The sequence below is a fragment of the Microtus pennsylvanicus genome, chromosome 5, assembly GCF_037038515.1.
Source record: "Microtus pennsylvanicus isolate mMicPen1 chromosome 5, mMicPen1.hap1, whole genome shotgun sequence".
Classification (NCBI taxonomy): Eukaryota; Metazoa; Chordata; class Mammalia; order Rodentia; family Cricetidae; genus Microtus; species Microtus pennsylvanicus.
Window position 1 is genome coordinate 12,906,523 of NC_134583.1, and position 20,765 is coordinate 12,927,287.

Sequence of the window (20,765 nt, forward strand, 5' to 3'; positions counted from 1 at the left end):
AATAATAATTACAATGTGGTTTCCAATACAGAATACTATTTCAGCATTAATTTCATGCTCAGGATTTGACACTTCACCTTAGTTTTGAACTCTACTTCCTTTTGGGATAGTGAAAATATTTATGAACATTCAAATTTCAATAAATAGTTTGTCCCAATTTACAAAGTCAGAACTTAACAGAGGTTCATTTTCAAAGTTTTCAAAAGTAAAGACTATATAACAAATCTTGAAGTGTTTCACTGCACTAAAAAGTATGAGGTGAAGTTCAGAAAATGTTGCCAGTTGGTAACTATGGAGATACACCTCAATACTAAACCACTTTCTTGTTTCAGTGTTGAAATATCTACTTCAATTGCTTTAGGTGCTTCTTGAGAGCTGTTAAACATAGATATCCTTATCTTTTGTCTTATATATTTCACAATTAATGATATTGATAAAAGAAGTGCATTCATCCCATTAAAGCACATTGTGGCAACATTTTCAAGTGATATTTTACATGTACAATTCTAAGCAAATGATGGAAAGTTCAGATTGATTTCATATGTATTTTTGTTGCTCATGTAGAAAGATAACAGTATTTTTTAAAGAGATTTTAGCTAACAAATTGACTAAGCTTTGGTTAATGCCAAGAATATTTGTCAATTTAGCCTAGCATTTAAAAGAACTATAATGATTTTCTGAAGTCAAAATAGTTCTTATCAAAGCTTCATTATTTTAAATACTTTTGAAAAGTGAAAAAAGAAAGTAATACAATGTATCTTTAATCACTTTTCTTTAAAATCTTATGTGAACACTACTAGAATGTCAACAGAAAACAGGACAAGAGCCACTGGATATATGTTGTGTCTCAGCAGTCCATCAGGAGAAATCAAAAGCTCTCAAATGTGGAAATATTCTGAGGTCTTAGGATAGCTGAAGAGTGACCAGAAGCAGAATTCATTGTGTCCTGTGCACAGTCTGCGGCGAAAGAACTCTCATGATGTAACTGTATGTATGTTATATTCAACACAGTCACATATTTTAAATACAAATTTATTTTACATTGCAAAATATAAACACTTGTTAAAAGGGCTTAAAACATATTGATTATGTTCTATTTTCAGGCTGAGTCGTGAGTTCCAGGACATTCATTTATATTTCATATATATTTAAGATTCTCCGGCAAAACTGAACCAATTAAGAACAAAGCAGGGGGCAGGGGGAGAAAAGTGAAAATAAAAGAAACACAGTTGAGGGTTCTTTCTGAATCCACAATGGTAGAAGCACAGAGCTTTGGCTACCTCAAAATCATGAATAGCATAACTAGTACCCACCCAGTTACCCTTCAGATTTCTTTCCAGAAATCTATTAGATGCACATAATCTGAGTTAGAATGCTCTGAGTTCTACAAAAGACTGTGTCAACACCAGACTCAACGACCAATATATTAATACAGTATGCATTTAAAAGACTGCTATAATAAAGTTTAGATATAAAGAGAATATTTAGTAATCATTTTCCTGAATGACCTTTATAATGGAACACTTATATTCATATATATCCATTTATAGGTTTAAAAATTATTTTTTATATAAAATCACTACCCTCAATACTAAAAAAGACAAAAAAAAAAAACCCAAAAAAGCCAAGTGACAGTTATAAATTGAAGAATCTGAACCAAAGATGGTAATTACCTTCAAACATTTTACCTGTAGCTTCCTCTAGTGTGGCAACATCAAGTCTGGGGCTGTAATTTCCATAACCTGCAGCAGTGAAAGCTCGGATCTGAAAAACATACACTGTTCCCGGCTTCAGATTATTAATGGAGGCTGAGGTGGACTTGGTTTTCAGTGTTGAGTAGGTCCTTTCTCTTTGATCCTGCAATGATATTTACAGGGCAAATTGATTTGATAGTTGATTCTGGTAATTAATTTTGATTTCCTGTATTGCTATTGTTTAATTGACCTTCTACCTTCTGCAATACTGTAATACTAACTGTATCTAAGATCACATAAAATGCAATGAAAAACATGCCTATGGTGTATACATTTCAAAAAGAAATAACTTCTTTAAAATGATCACACTGTTTGGGCTTTGGCTGTGTTGGGACAGGAAATAGTGTCTACAACTTTTTAGTCACATTTCTCTATTCACCAAAATACAAGTACATCTGATCAATGTCTAGTTTAGTAGAGAACTTCACGTAGCTGCATGGTTCTTGGAACTACTTTCTGATTAAACAAAATTTATGTGCCAAAAATCAAGAAATTCAGCTAAATATTGCAACCACACTGATACATCAGTTTCTTTCAGTAGAAAAGGAAGAAAACTAATTTCTAATTACAACTTACAGTCTGAGAGTATAATATGTGAGTTATGGTTGTGGTTTGACATTATTTTAAATTTAACTTTACTTACTTTTCAAATATAAATGCTAAGGCTTGCAAAGTTCATTAAAGCAATAGCTTATATTTTTTCCATTTTGTAAAATTTCACAAATGTTAGGCATAATATATATATATATATACACACAATATGTGGAATTTTACATATATGGGATAAGCTTAAGAATTAATTAAATATAAAACTTCAAGCACATAAAAACTCATCAAAACAATATTTAAAAGTATAACCCATAAGTTTTTATTGATATGACTTTCTTAATCCATTTATGAACACAAGTTGAAAAAGTTATACTTGTTTAACTACAAATTTGGGAGTAGTTTTTGGTTTTTTTCTGCAGGTACCAGTGTCAGAATTATCTACTGAATTCTGAGAATATCACCTTGATTTAGTGACCTTTACATTAATGCTTCCAAAAGTGGAAATAAAGACTTGGACTCACTTTATGGGGTTGATTTATGACAGCGATCACTATAATCATTTATAAAAATGATTGTGGGTACAATAGATGTAATCATAGGTACCTGATGTATAGCCTGAACAGAACTAGAAAGAACTCACAATCAGTGAGCAACAAACACAGATCTTGTGTCTTCACACTGCAAAGCCCACTGCTCCGGTCCTACATTCCAATAACTGCCTATTTTACACGTTACTGGCTGTAAATGCATTCTCTTTCTGTCATGCAAATAAAGCCCAGCAATTTGAATGCAGTTATTTCCCAGTAAAGATTTGCAAAAGATTGTGAATTTCCTGTGAGAAACTCTGCCACCTTGTACTGTAAAATGCGCTTTATTGACTTTAAAATCTGCCAATTTCTAGAAGGGCCATAACAATTAGGGATTACAGCGGAAACAGATATTACAAAAGCAGCGTTAAAAACAATGATCCCCTTTAAGCACATTTGATTGGAAAAGAAATGTATTTTTCAGCACAAAGCTGAGGCATAAAAATGCAACTGAGGCCAAGAAGAAAGTGAATCTGAATGAAAACAGTAAGGCAAATTATTTCAAATGTGAACACTGACATCTATTTTAAGCTGTCTTTGTTTCTCCTCACTGGTGAAGGAGGGGTTTGCCAATGAATTATACAGATTTCAATGAAGTCAACTCAGTCCCAAATTTTGCTAAAATTTTAGGACTTTATTTTCATAATCATGTCTAAATAGTGAAGTAGTTCTAAGTATTGGAGCATTCACCTAACTCAGTTAAAATGATAAAGTATGATTTATTACAATTAGAGTCATAATACCAAGTACTGGTAGTTCGGTGTTTTAAATTTTGAGAGATTGTGTGTGTGTGTGTGTGTGTGTGTGTGTGTGTGTGTGGTGGGACTCAGAGAACTGTTTGTGAATAGACCTCATATTTTATTTCCTCTCTAAATAAGCAACTGCTGAACATATTTATATAGACAGATATTTCTTATTAATAATACTTGGTCATTCTAAGAAGAGACCGGAATCAATAGATGAGTTTTAGAGAGTACTTTCCATAGAAAAAGAGGCATGCGATGTAACCATCTTGTACGAATGCTATAACTTTCAGAGAGAATTTAAAAACTGAAATAGCATCTTCCTAATTTTAGTGCTGAGAGACATTATAAACATGTTATACAAAATATCATTAGCTATGATGACAGTATTTGAAGACATTGATCCTATGAAAACCTTAATTTAAAGTGTCATTACACACACAAATGCACTAAAAGGAACACTTTTCAAAATATATTGGATTGATTAGTTTTTGTGCCATTAAATCATTCTATATCTAACTATCATATTAAAAATCTGTGAAAAATATACTACCAATATTCTCACTCGTATGACACAAAGATACTAAAAAGAGATCTTGACTGTAATCGTAAAGCAGAGGTGGTGGAGGTGATTATTAAGCACAGCCAATGGTAAATATGAATTCTGGAATGGCCCCACATAGTAGTGAAATGACCAGCAGTAGCGGACAGTACCAGGGATGGTATCAGGTGCCATTCACACCGCAGTTCTTTCCCACTTACTTTCTCGTAATACTTGATTTCATATTCGGTGATGACTCCATTGGGATGTTCTGGTTCCTGCCAGGAAAGCTCCACACTTCGCTGCAGCACCCGCTCCTTCATTACTCCACTCACTTGCGAGGGAGCTGTTTGGACAAGAGGTGTCAATAAACAATGAGGAAATTCACTGGGTGCCTCACATCCAGTGTCACAACTGATCAGTCCCATGCTGTGCCAGTTTCATTAAAGGTAAAAGAAAGCACCTTTTCATAGCTCACAATTCAAAAGCTAATGAATATTCAAACAGGACCTTATTACTGCTCATAAACCTTAATAGAAATTTAAATTAAAGTGCAAACAGCAGAAGATAGCATTGTTCAAGTTAGTGAAAAATGGAAATGATGGGGCTGAGAATGACAATTAAGCAAATGAATGCTAATTAAGGCTAGAAAATATGATTTCTGATTAATCTCCAGTGATAAACTGAGTCCAAATATTTATTTTACATAAAACAGAAATACAGTTTTCAAAAGAAATAAAATATCTAAATACTGTAGAGAAAAAAGTTCATGAAATAAATGAACACTTTTCAGTTAAAGGGTATACACTTTAAAATGCTGTTTTCACTTGTGTATGTGCTTGCATATATGTGACTGTCCCTATGTATGTATTCTCAAAGAATGACAATTAACTTTGGTGAAAAGTTTTACAATTCATTAGGAGACGATTCTAGAAAATCTTTGAGTTTCTCCCATGCCAAGCTGGGCATGACATATCCTCGGCTTTACAGTGTGGAAGATGTAACGCACACATAGTAACCCAGGCTCTAAGAGCTTCAGTCGGGGCAGTTCAAAGCTAAAGTCTTGCTTTCTCTTTCTATGCTGACAATAGTATGCGTAGAGTTCCTTCATTATAATTAGTGGCATATCCTCTTTCTTGTAGCTAAGGCTTTGGAATTCAGTAAGCTAATTTGCTCTGTCCAATTTGCTTGGTGATGATTAACTAGTCGGCTACTCTGCCTAAGTGAGTAGCCGCACCGACTTGGCTGAGTTTCAGCGGGGTCATTATATTTCATGTATCATGGTCTATCTCATTCCATAAAATACTTACAGGCTGTTCATTTAATTTTCAGATGTCTAAAATTGTTAATAATCCTGCTGACAGAAAAGCAATTATATGGGACCAAAGCCATTTAAACAAATTTCAGATGTTTATCCCTTTGGCTTTATTTTGTTTCTTCTACTTCTTAATACTTTCTTGCATCAAAGTCCAAAAAACTTATTTTTCCACATCTTCCTTGCTTTGCAGTTTTGAAGGAAGGGCAGGGAAGATTCTTGATGCCATTGCCTCCCACACTACTAACAAAGAATAACCTAGGCAGATCAAGATTTCTTTTGAAGGGAATTTCAGGTGAAGTTCTCAGTGTACTATGCTTACAGGTAAATGCATATCTGGTACATTAGCAATGAAGCAGATTTGCAGTAAGAAATCATATTCAGCAACTTTTATGCCTTCACAGCAGCTGTGCAAACTGATCCCTAGACTCATGTCATGAAGACCCTGCTTAGCCCAGCACATAGACAGATATGTTAGCCATAGCCTTGGGAAGTGTCAACTCCAACCAACAATAAGGTGACAGTCACTATCTTAACGGTTTCTGTGAGTCTCATTTACTACAGAGTCTAGAGCACAGCCCGAATTTCAATACTGCAAAGGGCAGTACAGTGGCGTGCACACCCGGGCTGCTGCTCTCCGCCTAAGCCATGCTACTGAGCACAGCCCGAATTTCAATACTGCAAAGGGCAGTACAGTGGCGTGCACACCCGGGCTGCTGCTCTCCGCCTAAGCCATGCTACTGAGGTGTGCACTGTGAAAACGATTCAGAAGAAATAGCTGATATGAATGAACACATTTGAGTCTTCTGACCAGTTTCAAGTAACACACATTGCGTACTGTAGTTCTGAGGAACTGTTCAAGCTCTGCTCAGTTGCTTTCTCAAAATATGAAATAGATAGGAAGCCTTGGATTCTCTGAGCTATGGTGGAAATGCGGGCTATAAATAGTTTCTGCTACACAGAGCAAACTCTAATGTAAAAGAGGACTTGATATTTGAAAGTTACACTAAAATTACGTTCACTATTTGAAACTGTAAAAGAACTTTCACGGATATAATTATGGTAATTGAGGCTTTGGGGGAAAAGGGTGCCAAAAGCATTTGAAATACGTAATGTTTTGAAATTCATCCTGTAGTTCTAATGGTGTACTCTGCCACAACGTATTTCTCCTCCATGCACAAGAGAAGCTATGCCCATAAGGACACACTGCTCTTTTGGGGGCACTTACTTGATGCTTAAACTCTTGCTGATATTGTATCCGGCCACACACTTTTAGAGGGCAAAGACAGAAAGAAGTATTACCAACTAAACCTTAAGAATAGTGAGCTATAGAAGAAAAAGAACCTTCAAATACAAGGTTCTGGCTTGTTTCTTTTAAAAAAAAAGATGATATTTTCCCTGAGTTTTATTATGTTAGGCATAGAAGATATGTACCCCAAACGTTTATCATCTATAAACCCAGATATATCTAAACTTTACAGATTTCAAGAAAGTCAATTTACAAAGAAAAGGAGCTAAGAGAGTGGCATAGGTGTGCTTATGCTAAAACACAATGCTCTCTTTGGTTACCTTGTCAAAACCTCTCTTCCTTTATAAAATCACAGTGTAGCAGTTTCACCAAGACTCCACTCACCCAAAAGCTCAGTTAATTATAACCCATCGTTCATTTCTGTAAATGAAATCTAGCAGCTGAATTATAGAACATTTAACAACCAATTACGTGGTATGGCATTAATTTATAATGCCCATACTTATTAAAATGAAACCAATATATAACTCAATTGGAACTGATATGAAGCTAATAAGCAAGTAAGCAATAATATGAACTGAAAAAATATTTGGGAAAATTATTAGACATCATGGAATCACTTAACATAATCATCTGTAGTATTTCTATTGAATCAAGCACAAACTTTTCTCACCTATATTTTTAGAAATATTCAGATATGTTGATTTCAACTTGATGAATAGACATGAATTTCTTGGTTTTTGAAATTTCTTCCATGCCATGAGAGGTACATAGAATGTGTCATGTAAAACCAAGCCATATTAAACATGGTTAGGTCGATTGTATTTGAAGTGGTGGTAAAATACTATCTTAGAAAAGTAAGACATGCCTTCCACGGTTGAAAATGGTTAATGTCAGCATCATGATCACAAAGTTAGTTAAGTTTATGAAACCAGAACTTAAAAGTAAACTAAGAGACATAACAGTAAGTTTTTGGTTTTAATTTGGCAAAATGAAGCTTTGGTCCAGCTGTGGGGCTCACGTCAGACTGCCCCATCTCATCTGTTAAGAGCTGCACAGCAGATCTCTTTATAGCAGTGACTGCTGAGAGCTGACCTTCTATCATGGCCGCTGAATCAAAGGAATAGAAATGTATATGGAAGCTCAGTCCAGTACTCCAGTACTGTCTCTATCTCCATCCATCACCAGATGAAGGTTCTATGGTGATATGCAAGATATAATTCGCCAGTATTGCTATAGGATAGGGTCATGTCAGGTTCCCTATCCTCAGCTGCCCAAGGAACTAACTGGGGACATTGCCTTGGGCTCCTGGGAGCCACTCTAGGTTCAAGGTCCCAATGAGGAGCGGAAGGAGGGAGAACATGAGCAAGGAAGTCAGGACCACGAGGGGTGCACCCACCCACTGAGACAGTGGGGCTGATCTATTGGGAGCTCACCAAGGCCAGCTGGACTATGACTGAAAAAGCATGGGATAAAACCGGACTCTCTGAACATGGCGAGTAATGAGGGCTGATGAGAAGCCAAGGACAATGGTACGGGGTTTTGATCCTACTTCATGTTTTGGCTTTGTGGGAGCCTAGCCAGTTTGGATGTTCACCTTCCTAGACATGGACGGAGGGGGGAGGACCTAGGACTTTCCACAGGGCAGGGAACCCTGACTGCTCTTTGGACTGGAGAGGGAGGGAGAGAGGAGTGGGGGGAGGGAAAGAAGGGTGGGAGGAGGGGAAGGGAAATGGGAGGCTGGGAGGAGGCTGAAACTTTTTTTTTCCTTTTCTCAATTAAAAAAAAATAAAAAAAAGAGAAATGTATATGGATGTATAGGGTGGTGGTTGCAAGTAGGGCCAAGGCCTGCCTGCCAACTGGCTAGGACTTCTGTCATCATACAGTTTGAATGCTTCATTTACTTCCTAGCCATGGCAAAATTGCAAAACAGAGGGTGCAGCTCTGTGTTGAATGCTTCCATAGAATGAATAAAGCCCTGGGTTCCACACCCCCCCCAACACACACACACAAATGAAGCTTTTGGGCTTCTAATCTATAACCAGAATGAATTATTGATAAAGCAAAACTGAAGGATATTTTACATAGTTCTAGCTTCTATACTATTATACACAATCTTTTATATTAGTCTCTGATTCCACTTCAAAGTTATATTTAAATAACAGAACAAGGCCCTCCATTTTTCCTTTTTAAATGTAAAGCATGTCATGCGTGTGTGTGTGTGTGTGTGTGTGTGTGTGTGCGTGTGTATGTTTGTGAGTGCACATGTGAGAACACACACAGATATGGACATTTTCCTGCATGAAGTAGAAAGGGACTATTTGAATACAAGGTGTAGGAGATACAGTGACCCCAAAGAGAACACTGCAGATGAAAAAGAAACTATAGACTTTAACTTGGGAAGATGCTCCAGATAGGGTCGGGGATGTGCTTTGGGAGAGGGATCTGAATCATAAAGGAGAGTCAGTACACTGTTAGTGAAGGATCCTATGGGAAACAGCAAAAGATAGGAGGCTGGCCGCTGGCTGACAGCAGAGAAGAGAATATTTCAGTCCTTTATGAAGCACCAAAGAACTAAATGAGTCTGGAGGCGTTTCTTCCTTAAAGCTCCCCAAATTACAAAAAGAAGAACATCAAATAAAATGAAAGGGAACTTGGAAAGGAAAAGAAAAGAAGGCAGGCTAGCCTGGATCAGCTAGCAGACTGATGCAACTTAGTGCCAAGGATTGAACTGAATGACAATACATTGCCCAAAATTCTCATTCACAAAACTGTGATTATGACTCCATGTTGTTTAAAGTTATTCCATTTGAGGGTAATTTCTTATCACACCAATGACAAAAAAGTTTATACACCTTCAATATTTTTATTTCTATAAACAAGGTGAGTGATTGCATATATCATGATATTATCTGTGAGACCCAATGTTGAAATGGCATATGGATAATTTTTATCTCAAGTCCTAAATACAATACTGTATCAGGAAAAACACTACTCAACATAAAGAAGAAACTTTGTATGTGTATAGTAGAATTTTAATGAAGCTCTTGAATTTTGTTTTGTGTTTGGATTTTTAAAAGTACTTTTATAGAAGTCATCATTTTATCTAAACAGATTTTCTAACTGCATGTCAGAGAACAAAGTGAACATTTATCAGTAATTGTAGTGGGACAATGAGAAAAGATGGATCAATGAGTATGAAATGTCCTATGAACATGCATACATATTTGTTAATTATGTTGGCATTTGTAAATTTCCATTACATGACTGCAAAAGGTAGAAATGAAGACTCTTTAGAACACTGTGCAATACATCTTCTGCAATAACACAATTTTCCTTCACTAAACACTCTGTCACTATTTATTATCAATACAGAACTTGATTGTAAGCATCTTTTGAAGTAAAAGGCTCATGCATTATTAGTACCTTAATCTTTAATTATAGCTATCCTTCTTACTATTCCCAAACAGTATTATGATTTCACAACTTAAAATAAGCAAAAATACATATAATTTATTTCAATTACAAGGTAATTTTTGTGAGCATTGTTCCAGTGTGTTATTGTGAAATATAGCAATTTGATTGGGGACAAGTAGAAGCATGTATAAAATGTCAACACAAAGCTTTATCAAGCTTTAACTTCCTATGAAAAAGTCAAGCTTATTATAAGTAATAACTAAAATATTTTAGCACATAAAAAAGACTAAAGGAAGTTGATTTGGAAGCAATCAAGAGTGCCCTGTGTGTCCTTAAAAAAAAAAAAAATCTAGTTGGAGGAAAGGGTGCCTTTCAATTTTTTTAAACTGTCATTATATACCAAGTAGTTGAACAAAAATAAGTATGAAATGAGTTTATATTTTTTACAGGAGCTGTCGTTAAGACATGAAGTTCCATGAAAAAGTGGTCATGATGTTTACCTGACCAAGCATCCTAAGTAGAACCCTCCCCAAGTGCATGTGGAAGCTAAAATGGCATCTTTTCAACCGTGTAATAGACCAGAAAACAGAACTGGTAAAATTCCTGCTGCTTCATTTGAACCGAACTCCACTTCCTTAAAAAAAAACAGTCTGCTAGATATGGATGGAGGGGGGAGGACCTAGGACTTACCACAGGACAGGGAACCCTGACTGCTCTTTGGACTGGAGAGGGAACAGGAGAGGAGCAGGGGGGGGGGGAAGGATGGGAGGAGGGGAGAAGGGGGGAGGGGGGAGGCAAATGGGAGGCTGGGAGGAGGCAGAAAATTGTTTTTTTTTTTCCTTCTCTCAATAAAAAAAAGAGTATTAAAACACACACACACATACACAAAAAAAAACAGTCTGCCAATATATTAACTGGAATACAGTTTTCGTCTCTAGAATCACTAGACAGCTGTTAACTACTGTTCAGATGTGAAATTAGAAAGTGTCCAAGCATTTTAGCAAAATCTCTCAGTCAAATGTATCAGGGTCGGTGTGGTGTGTTGTTGCAGTCCCTGTTGGTGGAGCTCCCAGACACATAGGATTCTGCCCAGCTCTCCTGAAGGACTATCTAAACACCCATTCATAAAAAAACTAACTTGTCATTTCTGTCATGTTTAATCTTCAAAACATCCTCTGTATATATACTTCTGAAAATAGCAGGTATAAATCAGGCAACTTTCTTAGTGAGACTTCTTTCTCACACAGCCCTGTTTACAGAACTTGGAAATAGCCTCACAGAATGGTGGGGAAAGATCAAGGAGCCCTAGGAGAGGAGTCATCTAGCTTTTCAGTCAGCATTTAAAAGCCATTCTTTTCCAATGGATGTTCAATCACACTATAAGGACATTTGTCCAACTATGTTCATAGCAACGCTATTTGTAATATCCAGAACTTGGGAACAATCTAGATGCCCCTCAACCGAAAGGTGAGCATGGTATGGACTCACACCTAAGTGGATACCAGCTGTGAAGTAAAGAATAACAAGCCTATATAGTTCACAATCCCAGAGAAGCTAAGTAACAAGGAGAACTATAAGTGAAAAAAATATATAGATCCCCCTAGGTAGAGGAAATAGACAAGATCTCCTGAGAAAACTGGGAGCATGAAGGTGGGGAGAGAAAAAGGAGGGCAGAAGAGGAGGAGGGGAGAGGGGCAGGGGGAGAAGTGCTTCAGGGCATGGAATGTTTAAGATGGGGAAGGACAGAGATGAGAGCAAGAAAAGAGATATATGGATTGAGGAAGCCATTATGGGGCTAGCTAGAAACCTGGCACTAGAGAAATTATCAGGAATCCACAAGGATGGCCCCAGCTAGACCCTAAGCAATAATGGAGAAGGTGCCTGAATTGGCCTTGCCCTTGCCTTGATGATAATACCACCATAGAAACTTCATCTAACAACAGATGGGAGGAGAGGCAGTGATCCACAGTGGAACACTGGGTTGAGTTCTCAAAGTCCAATTGAGTGGGAGAAGTGAGAATATGAGCAAAGGGATCAAGACCATGATGGGGACACCCACTGAAACAGTTACCTGAGCTGATTAATGGGAGCCTACCAACTCTGGTCTTACAGCAAGGGATCCACCATAGGTCCTATGAATATGGCTGACAGTTGTATGGCTGGGGCAGATTATGGGGCCATTGGCAGTGAGACCAGGATTCATCTCTACGCCTTGCACTAGCATTTAGAACCCACTCTCTTTGTTCAGACTAGATATACTGGAGAGGGCCCTGGTCCTGACTCAAAGCAATGTGCTAGACTTTGATAACTTCCTACGGGAAGCCTCACCATCTCTGAGTGGTGGGTTGGAGAGTGGCATGGTGGAGAATGTAGAAGGAATGGAAGGAGGGGAGGGAGTGGGAACTGAGATTGGTCTGTAAAATGAGAAAATATAGATTTAAAAAAAAAAACGTTAAAAGACAAAGAACAATTCTTTGCTGGTCTAGCTGGTGTAACCCAGTATTTCTTTGGCACTTATCAGATGCAGAACAGACTTTTCTTTGATCCTCAGTAACTTGGAAAATTCTTTGCTGATATATTACACACATTCAGAATGAATCTTATGTTTTCATCTTGAATTCTATTTTGTTGTGAAGAAGTAGAGTCATAGAGCATCATGAAGCATCCTATTACAATGCTCTCAAGTCCCACTTCTCAGTTTTGATTCTACCTGACTAATAATTCCAGATATTTCATCTCCTGAAAGTAGACAGTAGAAACATAATTCAAGCTACCCTTTGTGATTCAGTTCTGGGAGGTTGTGGAACATCACAGGGTGAGGCATTTCTGGATGAAGGAGGGCACTGGGGACATTTTCTTAAAGGGTACACCTGGCTCTGGTCTTTTTCTGTTTGCTTAGTGTCCGGAATGGTTTCAGAAGCCTCTGCCACATGCTCCAGCCACTTTAATTCAGTGACACCCCACAGGCCCAGGTTCAGCAGAGATGATCATAATGGGATGGAACCCCAGAAACCATGAGCCGAAATATCCACCTTTTTTTTAAGTCATTTATATCAAAGGTTCTGCCCCAGTGAGGAGAAAGCTAAAAGGGCTATGGAAAAACAGTGGAAATCTGCCATACAGGGTAAATCCTGTCAGCACCTTGAAGAGGTTAGACCAAGTGGAAATTTTTAAAATGTCAAGGAAACATACACACATACTACACAGCTTTAAAATCACAAAACGAAAAGTGGAACCTTCTCCCTGACACACTGTGTTTCAAAGACATTTCTCTGAAAGGGACCACTCTGCATTTTCTTTGATATACTTCCTGAAACAGTCAAAGGAGACCCAAATGTGTAGCTTTTTTGACCCTAACAGTATTATTTAACAACTTTCTGAATCTTGATGTTTCTTTTCCGCAGCATTTCAGGAGCTGAGTCAACTAACACCTGTAGACCTGCCATTCTCTTCTCGGCTGGTATGGCCCATACACGGAGGTGCCGTGTTTATTCACCCATGCCCTCATGATACGCACGGACACTTTCTACCACTTTCTGTGATAGAATAAAATGAATGAATGGCCTGAGCCATCACAATACACCTTTTCTAAAAGATTAAAACATTTTCGAGTGATCTATTAACAGGAAGGAAAAATGTAGATACAGCCCTACCATCTGGAGAGAAGATGAGCCAAAGGCTTAGAGTCATTTGGAATCACTGTTGTAGAAGAACACAAAGTCTAACAAGTCATTGCTATTTAAAGCATACTAGAGCAAGAACACTACTATAAGGCACACGGACTACTCAAGGGCAGTTTCCAGACAGTGCTGAAAAGGGGCTCCTGTCAGACAGACACCAACCATATCAGAAATATCCTTTTTTGTGTCACTTAATCGATCCTTTTCTTAGCAATATTTTGATGTGGGATGTCTTTCTGCACATTTCGAATATGTGTTGCTTTCATTGGATGATAAAAAAATAAAAGCTGCTTTGGCCTATGGAAAGGCAGGATAGAGCCAGGCAGGATATCCAATCAGAGATACAGGAGAAGAAGGGAGGATTCTGGGAAATGTCATCTAGTCACCCAAGTAACAACATGCCAGCCAACTGGTAATATCAATCATGTGACAATACATAGATAAGTAGAAATGGGTTAATTTAAATGAAAGCACTAACTAGCAATAAGCCTGAGCCATCAGTCAAACATTTATAATTAATATTAATCTCCTAAAAGCAATTGTGGAACCAGTCTAAACGAGAAACCTCTGATTACAAGATTTCCTGTGAAAGAGGCATTTATTTTCCTATACAACTTCCTTGCATGCTTTCTATCTGAGAAAAGCTACTTAAATCTTCTATGCTGACATTTTGAATAGCAGCATCTTTTCAAAGAACTAGAATACAGGTCAAGTACCCCTCACTATTACAGTAAAACGCCCAGAGAGCAGATCACCATAACATTCCTATTGATTTTTTTTTCATAAGAGCTCTGTTCATTCAAAACTTGAGCATATAATTTTTCCACAAGGGATTATAGTATAAATACAGAATTCTACAAACTACAGAGATGATGGTTAACAAAGTATTACTCCCTGACATCTAGAAAATAATGTTCTTGTTTTTGGGACAGGGTCTGTTCTATCCTAGGTAGGTCTTAAACTTCCAAAGTAGTTAAGAATGACCTTGAACTCGCCAGTCCCTCAGTCCTGGAGTCACTGGTGCACGACACCACCTCCAGGCTAAGCAGTGCTAGGGAATGAGTGTAAGGCTATAAACATTCTAGGCAAACACTCCATCAACTGAGCTACATCCATGCACTCAATTAAGAAACCTTAACTTAATAAAAAAAAAAGAAAGAAAGTCAAAATGAGCAAGCACACACACAATTGGAATGTAAAAGTAAATAGCCAATACAATGTAAGCCAGGTGCTAGCAAATTTTTTGGAGAACAGTAAAGAGGCAAACAACAAAATATTTTAGTCTTAGCCATATAAATTGTAACGTCATGTTTGACCAGTATAACCAGCATCTACATTAGCTATCATAAGTATAATACCTAGAGACAACGTTTAGTTAGACAATATCAACCCAGGTTAAAGATTGGACTCATAATTTTCTTGTCAGCAGCTTTAGTAACAACTACTTAATATATCATTTTCCTCTCCTCCAGCTAATGTAATATTTTTAAGGCTAGGAAGTACACATCATGTGAGTTTATATTTTATCTCCCCAGTTCTTCTAATGTTTCTCGAATGTTGGTGCAGAGTGCAGAAGGAGGAGCCTACGAAACAACCTGCTGACTTTGCCATGGGCTCCTCTGCTTCTTTGCTGTGCGCACTTGAGTAATAAAGCAAACTGCAATGTGCTTGGGACTCGGAGATCCAATGTGGGAAAAAAAAACATAGTGTACAACTCACCAAAAAGATTGTAATAGGAATGTACATATGTATTAATAATAAATATTGAAAATAAGTCCTGGCATGTGGTTTTAAATACTATCATTTTTTCCTGAATTAAAATAACTGATGTCTGGGACCCGTTCCAGAATACTTCTGTTCTAAAATCAGATACTCTAGACTCCAATTCTGGTCTTCGTCCCTTACACATGCGTAGATGAATGTACTGCTGAATTGGTACATGGTTGGCTTGGAGAATGATTTATTTGAAGTTTGGTCAAGAACTTACATGGTCATTTTAAGGTGTGAGTCTATCACCTTTCATGATAAATGCTGACCAAGTTAGATATGAAAGTAGTACATTCATAGTTTTATCAAATAGATTACCAAAATATATAATGTATAATATCTTTTATGAGTAATAGCAAGATAAAAAGCTAAACCCTAAATTTGAAGTCACTGGAAAAAGATACTGCACAGTAAAAATAAAATTAAACTACTAGAACGTGGAAAGGACCATGGAGACACACCCTTCTATAAAATGCCTTACAATTCACGGTGTGGACAAGGAAGACCCAGAAATTTCACTTTTCCATGCTGAGGAAACTTTTGAGCCATTTTCCAATAACTCTTTTTTTTTTCTTGGTGTGCCAGGAAACCTGGTTCCATTTTTAACTTTCTGTGAGTCTGTAGCCATACGCTGCCTTATTTATAGGACCAACCACGCGACTATGTCTTGCTTTAAAGATAGAACATTTACAGAATGAATTTTATCAGTAAGTATTTAAAGCCATGCTCCCCAACAAGGCCCTTTTTAATAATACAAATGAACCCTACACAATTATATACCTACACTGATAATGATTACTTTACATCCCAGACTAACATTCTCAGTATAGATGTTTTCTTTGACTTGAAAGCAAGCTTTATAAATGGTAGAGTATTATATATCAATAATAAAATATAACACCTCAGTATTGTTCACTTTGCTTACCAGTTTACTTTATTTCAAAATTCTCACAGAATCGATCTGATTTTAATTTCACATCCTAGTATATGCTGATTACTCAATCTGGAGATGATGCTGAGAAAGAAGAAGAAACAGGACTAAAGGGAAGGAGTGAGGAAAAGAATGTCAAGGGATTCAGGTGAGATAAAGCATCACCACCTCTACATCAATTAAAAAGGCAAATTGCATCTCAACCACTGTGGTGTTTTTTTAAAAATATAAACTTGCCAGACTCATACTGCTCAGTAGCAAGTTCTTAATAGGAGTCTAGATTTGAAACTTTAGAATGAAAATTGAGTACAAAATAAACCCTTGATTTCTGACAGTTCGGTAAACATGTTCTGCTTCGCTTCAGAGTTGGATTTGTAAGCAGTGGTGATGCTGAGAAAGTCAGGAGCGAAAACTGCATTAGACTTCCTCACCCATATGAAGTAAACACTGTGATGTGGCATTCATTTTTTATATAATATTTTAGTTTCAAAAGAGATTAATACAGCTTTCCAGATTGTCTGTTTAATATCACTTTTATACACCTGAAAAAATACAACTAAAATAGATAGGTATAGGTAGGGAATGTTATCAATTTTGAATAAGTTTTGTTTCAAAAATTAATTCATCATTAATTGTTTTTAGCTTGAACTGATCTTCCCTAAACAAATAATAACTTCAATAGCACATTGCTTGACTAGCTGACAAAATATTTGATCTACTGTTAAATTATCATGCTTACACCAAAATGAGCAAAATGATGCTGAAAATTCAGGTCTTTTCTTTTCTTTTTCTTTTTTTTCTTTCTTTCTTTCTTTCTTTTTTTTTTTTGAGACAGGGTATCTTTGCGTAGCCCTGGCTATACTGGGACTACTCTGTGGACCAGGCTGGCCTTAAATTCAAGCACATCCACCTGCATCTGCCTCTCAATTACTGGGATTAAAGACATGCACTACCACCACCTGGCTGAAAACTATGTGTCTTAAAACTTCTAGTAGTTATGTCAAACAAACAAGAAGACACAATGTATAAAACCTAGTGACTATTAGTGGACACTGATGTACCAAAGAGAAATTTGGATCTCTCCAGAGCTGCTCCTCAGTGGAGCTTCCTCATTGGCTCCTCATCACTGGTTTCCCCTCAGTAAAGCCTCCTCCCTAATTCCTCCTCTCTGGCTCCTCCCCACTATTCCCTAGTCATGAATCCTCCCAACAGTCTTGTGTCTCCAGCCAGAAACCTAGGCAGATCAGCTTCTGCCATTGGCCTAGCCTGCTCTATTTATTCTATTGTATAAGAAGTGTTTTCTTTATTCAAAACTAGTTTCAACCAGCAAGAAGTAGCTAACACCTGGACATCTAGCAATAGATCTAGGGGGAAGTCTCGGTGGTAAAAAAAAAAAAATACTTGCTTTAGGATCTGAGTTCAAATCCACAGAAGCTTGATTAAAAAGGCAGGTATGGTCACACATGCCTGTTAACCCAGGACTGTTAGGGGTGGAACGAGGGGGTCACTGGGACTTGATGACCACCCACCTAGCTCTGGGTTCATGAAAGACCCTCTGCCAAAGCTGTAAAGTAGAGACTGATAGAGTAGGACACCAGGCATCCTCCTCTGACCTTTTATTAGGTAGGCAGGAGCTGGCCCACTGGCCTACTGTCTACGTCCTTTGCACATCTTGTCTCTAATGCCATTGTCTTAACACACGGCAGTGAGGAGCCACAGACATCTGGTCTACTTATTAACTGGATCTAGCATACGTATCAACTGGTTCTATTTAAAACATGTGCCTTTTTCTGTTGTAGAATTCATTTGCCTGTAGAAAACTCAAATAAACTGTAGCTGAAGATTTGGGTTTTCTCATCGGAATGTATTAGAATGTAAGGGTCGATGTATTTGATAACAGGACAAGGCCATAAATAATCTTTTATTACTTTTCTCTTGCAGTTGTAACATGGCTTCTAGTAGTACCCATAACATAGATGCTACTTCCGCAGAGAAAAAGGCAATGTGGAGTACTTGGTACTCAAGACAGCAAGGCCAATGTTTCCAGCTGACTTTCAAAATCTGTTTATTGTTCATTTTTTTCTATCTTTTTTAAAAATTTATTTTAAATTTATCCTTCTCCCTATATACTCCTCATAGAGGATAGAGGTTCCCTTGGGGAGTCAACAAAGTCTAGCATATTACTTTGAGGCAAGATCATGGCCCTCCTCACTATATCTAGGCTGTATTGTTCATTTTTTTTTTATCCAACAGGCTGTTCAAAATATTTTTAGCACCATGCTGAGTGTACTGCTCCCCAATGCCAGGAGGGGTGTAAATAAGAAAAGACTAGCATGAAGGAAGCTAGCCTTGTCTGCCACCATTATACAACAGGGGAATAAGCACTTTACTTGGCAACCTCCCTCCAGAATTCTTAATTTCAAATTTTCATCCTATGGAAGCAACAGGATTGCCTGAGACTCTTTAGGTAGGACAGAACCAGACTGGTTCTGTAAATCCAGGACTTGAAGGCAAATTTACAGTCTTCAGCCCCACTGGATAGTTACTTTGGATAGAAACAAGTCCTTATTTTCACTTTTTAGTGTTCATTTTAACCATCCCTTTTTAGAGATACTTTCCCTTAAATTGGTAGACTATTCATAAGCTATGACCAAGCGTTGGCGGCATCTGTTTACTGGATGTGAAGCTATGTGAGTTCATTGCATACGCACTTACAAGACCCCACTCACTTGGTTCCATTGCTGGCTGGGCTCCTCAAGATGAACAAAGTCCTTGCATTTTAAAACTAAATGTTCAGCACAAAATAACATGAGAGTTTAGGCAATTCATATCATAGATTTGATCTTTATTTCCTTATTACTGGAAAAATAAAAACACAAACCCACAATGGCACATCATAGCTACAGTCCCGAAAGATCCCGATAACTGATGTTGCAAATATCACTCTGCACATGTGCACTTAATCTGCTCAGTTGCTGACCAGCACATGCTCAATTGCTCTTCCTAATGAGTATATATTCCATTCTGTCCAGCCATAAATATTTTCCAGTGGTACCCCTCTCTGTGAAATCCTGTAATACTTATGAAAACATCTCTCATTTTTGTTTTAACGTGTCACAGAAGGCAAACAAAAGCAATAGTGTAACATACTTTATTTAGAAAACTGCTCATATCATTGAAAAATGAAAGTCATATTTTCTGCGGTTGGTACTTATTAAGAATTTATTTGGAATAGCATGTTTTTATACAATAATTTAAAGTAAGGACTTGTAAAATTAAGAGACTTCTACTTCAAATATATGTGTGTGTGTGTGTGTATAATTCAGATGCAAAAGAGAGTTAACATCAAGCACATAATCACATAGCTAAAAATAAATATTTAAAAAAAGTTGTAGCATATTATATAATTCAACTACACACACACACACACACACACACACAGATGCATAAGGAGTACATTTTGATGCTGGGCTACTGTTTTTAAGAAATAATCACCAAGGTGAATATTGAAAATAAGGCACTGAACAGCTCAAAATGGTAAAAGGATTATGAAACTATTCTTTGCTAAATGTGGCAATTGTTGAACGCACGGAATTTGCAAAACCACACAATGCACAAATAATCTAAAATGTCATTTAATATCCCATAAATGTTTATATGTTTTAATGCATCAAATATTTTGTGAACAGCTAGGAATTACTGCTTCTCTTTATCACACTTGCCAGTTTGGAGTATTTTATGATGCACTGTTCCTCACATAAGAATTAATGGAGCAACCAGTGATCAACCCCCTCCCACACACGTGACTACATACACAGGAGCAACATATATGAATCTGAATTTCATAACACCCCAGAATGAAAAGATCACATTGTCAAGTCAGTGCAGTATGGCAGAAGCTGCTTCCTGCCCACTTCACAAGACCTGTCCCGCAGTCATGAACAAAATGTTTAGGCATTGCATTCTCACTTACGAATTACGGCATCTTACCCAAATTGCTAAATTTTTATGAACCAAATGTACTCATAGATCAGATGAAAATAAGTCAAAAATATTGGTTTTGAAAAATAAGCAAAGTTTAGCAACAACCTGAATTGTTAAAAGAGGCAGAAATCAATGTGCAAAACTGATTTTATGATATACAACAAAGATTTAAATTCAACCCATTTCTATTATTTCATCCTAATGTAAGCTGTAAGTTTGTAATGATACTTATCTCTCCTGTGTCTGTT

General features: G+C 37.2%; 1 protein-coding gene across 6 annotated transcripts in view; it reads right to left on the reverse strand.

Annotated features, from left to right (window-relative positions):
• Positions 1-20,765, reverse strand: part of Epha7 (EPH receptor A7) — a 155,468-nt gene that overhangs the window by 23,751 nt on the left and 110,952 nt on the right. For 3 of the 6 annotated variants that reach the window (XM_075971282.1, XM_075971283.1, XM_075971286.1), the window contains exons 6-7: positions 4,396-4,520; positions 1,674-1,857 (exon numbers count right to left, since the gene is read on the reverse strand). In XM_075971282.1, coding sequence (XP_075827397.1) covers positions 1,674-1,857; positions 4,396-4,520 — 309 coding nt within the window. The remainder of the gene's footprint in view (positions 1-1,673; positions 1,858-4,395; positions 4,521-20,765) is intronic. The other 3 variants (XM_075971284.1, XM_075971285.1, XM_075971287.1) reach the window with 1 other exon arrangement.